Source organism: Rhineura floridana, chromosome 11 (genome assembly GCF_030035675.1).
Source record: "Rhineura floridana isolate rRhiFlo1 chromosome 11, rRhiFlo1.hap2, whole genome shotgun sequence".
In the NCBI taxonomy this organism is placed as follows: domain Eukaryota; kingdom Metazoa; phylum Chordata; class Lepidosauria; order Squamata; family Rhineuridae; genus Rhineura; species Rhineura floridana.
Window position 1 is genome coordinate 11,656,785 of NC_084490.1, and position 6,000 is coordinate 11,662,784.

Genomic DNA, 6,000 nt, shown 5'->3' on the forward strand with positions numbered 1-6,000 from the left:
GCTGGCTTCTGAACAGAGGCCATGGAGGGGCCCTGCTTTCCATCTCTCCTCTCCACTTGATGGGAGGCTGCTATCAGGTGACACCTGCTAGAGGAAGGAGCCAAAATGGAGCCAGTGGAGTGGCCCTGCTACCAAGCTGTCCTCCTGCTACAACATCAGACATCAGATTTCTTTAAATACTAGATGACTCCATATCTTGAACTATGCATAGTTTTACAAGGGAGTGGCTATGTGGCACGGAGGGCCACCGTTCAAGAAACAAGCCCAAAGTCTGCTTGGGGACCCAAAGCCAGCTGCATGGTTCTTTAGAGTGTAATGTACATCCCCATTTCTCTCGTTGCTCAAAGGAAGAGCCATTGCTCAGTGGCAGAGCATCTGCTTTGCATGCAGAAGGTCTGTGCTTCCATCCCCAGCATCTCCAGGTAGGACTAAGACTATCACCTATCAGAAACCCTGGAGAGCCTCTGCCAGTCAGTGCAGACAATACTGAGCTAAATGGACCAGTGGTCTTAACTCAGTATTTATGTATTTATTACATTTATATCCTTCTCAAAGGAGCCCAGGGCAGCAAACACTTCTAAAACCATATTTAACCATTAAAAATGTGTGAAAACAATAAAGCATCTAAAGCATATTTAAGACCAGGTGTAACCAAATCATGTGTCTGGAGTGGAAAAAATGCAAATGGACTGCCTTCAAGTCGATCCCGACTTATGGCGACCCTATGAATGGGGTTTTCATGGTAAGTGGTATTCAGAGGGGGTTTACCATTGCCTTCCTCTGAGGCTGAGAGGCAGTGACTGGCCCAAGGTCACCCAGTGAGCTTCATGGCTGGGTGGGGATTCGAACCCTGGTCTCCCAGGTCGTAGTCCAACACCTTAACCCAAATCATGTGTCTGGAATAGCCCCACCAAATCAAAAACGTCTTCATCAGGCATCTAAAGGGATACAGGAACAGAGCAGGGAGTACAGGTGCTGCCACACTAAAGGAACAATTCCTTACACATGTGGGACGGACATCGCATGGCTCTCGCAGAAGTGCAAGTCCCGCAGATCGAAGTGAATCGAATCAGCACATATGAGGTCAGGTGATCCCTTAAGGAAACTTGTCCCAAGTGTAAGATTCCTGGGTTCCCACCTGTAAGAGGAAGTACCTGTGGATCATCCTCTTCATGGAGGAGGCCACTTCCTTGTTCCTCAGGGTGTAGATGACAGGGTTGGTGAGAGGGAAGATCATGGTGTGGAACACAGTCACCGATTTGTCCACAGCGACATTGCGGAACGGGTACCAATAAATGTAGATGGCCGGGCTGAACATGAACACAATGACAATGACGTGGGTGATGCATGTGGAGGTAACATTACTCCTTGCCTTTGGGGGGTAGCTTCGGAGCTTGAGTAAGAGGAAGCAGTAAGAGGCAATGAGCATTAAGAAGCACGGGAGAATGACCCCCTCGTTGCTGGCAAAGGCAATGATCTCTGTTGAGGAAACGCTGGCGCAGGCCAACTTGGCAACTTGGGGGATGTCGCAGTAGAAGCTGTCCAGGGTGTTGTTAAGGCCGCAGAACTGGAGCTCTGTGACGAAGCTCATTAAGGTGACAGCGTGGACCAACCCTCCTGTCCACGCGGCCACCACCACCATCCAGCAGAGCTTTGGGTTCACAAGGCTGGCGTAGTGCAGAGGCCGGCAGACGGCCATGTACCGGTCGAAAGCCATGCCGACCAGGAGCAGAAGCTCGGCGGCACCCAGGAAGTGGATGAGGAACACTTGGGCCATGCAGCCGCCATAGGAGATGGCCTTGAAGCTGGAGAAGAAGTCCTTCAGCGCCTTCGGGGAGGTGACGGAGCAATAGCAAATGTCCAGGAAAGCTAGCTTAGCTAAGAAAAAGTACATGGGGCAATTCAGACGCGGGTCACTCTGGATGGCGACGATGAGGAGAAGGTTTCCCAGCAAGACAGAGATGTAGAGGATCAGGAAGAGGAAGAAGAGGGCAAGCTGGACCTCCCGAGAAGAAGAGAGACCCAGGAAGATGAACTCTGTGACCGTTGTCCTGTTTCCTTGCTCCATCCCAGCCCCTGCAAGGCAGGCAGCAAAGGCAAGATAACGCCAGTGCAGTGGAACGATCAGGGCACGGAGCTTGGTGAGGGAGATCCTGGTTCAAAGTCCTGCTTAGTCATGGAATGCATTAAGAGGACTTGGGCCAGTCTCTCTCTCTCTCTCTCTCTCTCTCTCTCTCTCTCTCTCACACACACACACACACACACACACACACACACAGATGAGATGAAAGGCCCATCTAATCCAGCATCCAGCTGTCTCAGTGGCCCACCAGATGCCCATGGGAAGCCCAAAAGCAAGACCTGGAGGCCGCAGCTCAGTGACAGAGCATCTGCTTTGCATGCAAGAAGGTCCCAGGTTCAATCCCCAGCACCTCCAGGTAGGGCTGTTTGAAAATCCTGGAGAGCCGCTGCCAGTCAGTGTAGACATGACTGAGCTAGGCGGACTAGTGGTCTGGCTCAGTCTAGGGCAGCTTCCTGGCTTCCTCACTTGAGAATCCCAGCAACTGGCATTCAGGAGCATACTGTCTCTGACAGGGAAGGTGAAACCTGGCCACTGTGGCTAGTAGCCTTTCTCACAGGGTTGGCTGAACTGTGCCATGCGCATTGCTCTGAGAGCCTTGAAATAAGGGCAAGATTTATTTTTTTTAACAAAAACAATAAGAAGAGGCAATGAGATGGTTGATTTATATATGGCACTGAAACTTGGGGATGCGGGGGAGGAACATGCACTGTTCTCAGTCCTGCACCTTTACATCTTGAATGTGTCAAACTTCAGAAAAACATATTTTCAGAGAAAGAAAAAAATTACAAAATTGCGACAGGGAAAGAAAGGGAAGGAAGGTTTTTTGGGGTGGGGGAGAGAATAATTGAAACAGCCAATCATACCGTTCTTGTTACGAGTTTGTTTCTATGATGCCTTTTGGCCAAAAAGGCCCCCAAAGTTGGCTGGCAAAGGTTCAAACCCACAAACAAAATTCATGCTACAAAAAAGGCAACTTACAAAAATGTAAGACCAGAAAATCCCAACGTTAAAACAAGAAGTGTGTAGTGGTTAGAGTGTCTGGCAGGGACCTGGGAGACCAGGGTTCAGATCCCCACTCAGCGGTGAAGCTCACTGGGCAACCTTGGGCCAGCACTGACACGCAGCCTAAGCTACCTCGCAGGGTTTTTGTGAGGATACAATCAGGAGGAGGGAAGGACCGTGTTTGTACGCCACCTTGAGCTCCTTGCAGGAGAGGTTGGGTATAAATGTCATAAATAAAATAAAAATAAAAGCCAAATAGATCCTTGTTCCTGGCAATTCTCACAAAAATGTCAGGGAGAGGAGGAAGGAACCCTTAGAAAGAGCATCTCACCCTGAGGGTGCATCTCCTCCTCCTCAGGGTCCCTGGCCGGGGGGGGGGCAGGAGCAGAGATGGACAACTTTGGCTACCTTGATGGTATGACCCAGCCTCTTCCCTGTACCTGTTAACTAGTAGTGAACTCAGTTCTGATGAAGCTCAAATGTCACCACCAGTAATGCACTAGAGAGTCAAGTGGCATTGGTGGGAGGCATTGATGGTAGGGTTGCCAGGCTCAGGGCCTGAGAATGATTCTGTATCTTTAGGAGAAGAGAAAGTCAGCCAAGTGCAGGTGTTCTTGCAACTCTGTAAGGGGAAAAACCACAAGGTGGAATTCTCCCTTCCCCCTGCACAACTTTTAAAGATACAGAGGACCTCTTGGTTGCCAGGCCCGGCCTCCAAGAAGTCTTCTGTAGTTGTGCAGGGGGAAAGAAGAATTCCACCTTGTGGTTTTTCCCCTTACAGTGTTGCAAGAAAACCTGTACTTGACTGAATTTTCTCTTCTCTTAAAGATACAGAATCATTCTCAGGCCCTGAGCCTGGCAACCCTAATTGATGGTGGGGCGACCCCCCCTCCCCTGGTTCTCTGAACAATTCCTTTTCTACAATGACATCTATATCTCTTTTGCTTTTAAATGAAATCCCTCTGTTTCCCATGTCCAGGCTGTGAGGGCCGTTGCGTATGGAGCAAAAGCAGCAGCACCTACGCCCCAGAGGGTGGGGGTGTTGTACACAAAAGCATTTACTGGGTAAAAGCGTGCCTAAGAAAGGAATGTATTCATGGAAATTAACCTACAAATGTGCACTATATCGGGAGAAATGGCTTGCAAAAATGTGTACGTGAGTCAAAACTGCATGCAAAAATGTGTTTATTAGAAGACATTCACACGGAAATGCTGAAGGATTTCCATGAGGATTAAAAAATTTATTTACGTTTGTTTATTTTATTCCATGAGGACTTTTGAAAAATCACAGATTGCTGCAGAAATGTGGAGAACTGAATTTAAGATTGGAAACGTGAGAACCGGAAAGAACCACAAGGGGCAGATCCGTACATCCCTAGCTGCCAGCAACCGTTTGTGATATCACCAGGATCTGTTTGCATTATCAAACCTTCCTCTGGAAGACTCCCCTACGCACATACCTGGGACAGTCTCACTGGAACTCGGCAAAGCTTCCTTCTGAATAGACATGCACAGGATTATGGATTGTGCTGTTAAGAAATGAAAAAATGAAAATGGAACGAAGGTGCTGGGAACCGGTGAAATGAGAGATGTACAGTAGCGTAGTGGCAAATTTAGAAGTGCAGGGTCCCTTAAAGTTAGTCAAAGCCAAACTCTCTCCCCCTTTTCTGCTGCTGGGTTGAGAATGAGCCCATTGTTAACACCTTCTTCTGCAACATCAGATATTCCTAGGAGCCCATAAGCATGAAAAGGGGGAGCGTTAAGGGCTTTCCCAGTGGCTGGTTCACCTTTCACTCTGATTGACTCCAATCAGCAGTAAAGGAAGCATGCTAGAAGACTCTTCTCAGTAGCTAACACACTCCACTTTAATGATGATTGGCTTCTGGGCTGCTGGAGACATGAAGACACTGCTGGGACCTTGCTCCCAAAAACGTAAGGGGTCTAAGACCTCCTGAGACCCCAGAGGACTACACCTCTTGACATGTACAAAAATTATAATAAAATGGAGAGATGTTCAAATGTTTCTGGGATGAGATGGTCTTCATACAGATGCTTGATCTGGATCAGCTCCAGACTATCAGTATTTTGCAGGAGGGGTTCATTCACAAACCAGAAATGTAGGTTTGAACAATTAAAGTAAAGTAGATTAAAGCACTCTGGTGCAACAAATACAGTTTTAAAACACACAGAGACACACACTTTTTTTGCCTTTAGGAAAGTGATGGGGAAATGGATTGAAAAGTGTGGGATAAACAACTGAATAACAGGATGATGTAAAAACCCTGCACAAGCAAATCAGGATGAACACTCATTGTCATAGAACCTTTCCACAAACAAATCAGAAAGAATGCTCAGTAAAGACCTGACACATAAGCTTTCTGCAAGCAAATCAGGATGCACGCTCAATAAATTAGTCATCTGGAGAAGCTCTGGGGCTTGCTCGGCCTTGGGAAGCTATTTTGCAATGCAGTTCTCCAACCAAACAATGTTTAAAAAATGTATTATATTAGGGGAAAATGCGTATAAAAATGAATACAGTGCTGTGAAAAAGTATTTGCCCCCTGTCTGATTTTCTGCGTTGTTGCTTTTTTTTTTGTCACTGAATGTCAGATCTTGAACCAAAACCTAACATTAGAGAAAAGGGAAGCAGAGTGAACAAACAACACAAAATTTTGATACTTATTTTATTTATTAAAGAAAGTTAGGCAACACTCAGTGCTCTGTGTGAAAAAGTAATTGCCCCCTATTAACCCAATGAAAGGGATTATTAGGGTCAGAAGTTTGTATATCTTGGTATACAGTCAGGTCTGCTTTGGGCCAGCCCTGCCCAATATAAATCTGACTAACTTTGGCCCTTGCCATCAGATTGAAGTTGCCAGCACACAGGTTCCAAAGCCACATCATGCCATTATCAA

The 6,000-nt window shown here is 47.0% G+C and overlaps 1 protein-coding gene across 1 annotated transcript; it reads right to left on the minus strand.

The window, feature by feature from the left end:
• Nucleotides 1-1,096: 1,096 nt before the first annotated feature.
• LOC133367350 (olfactory receptor 4N2-like) lies at nt 1,097-2,068 on the minus strand. The gene has a single exon (XM_061591450.1). It carries the CDS (start codon nt 2,066-2,068, stop codon nt 1,097-1,099), a length of 972 nt encoding a protein of 323 aa, XP_061447434.1.
• Between the last annotated feature and the right edge of the window lie 3,932 nt (nt 2,069-6,000).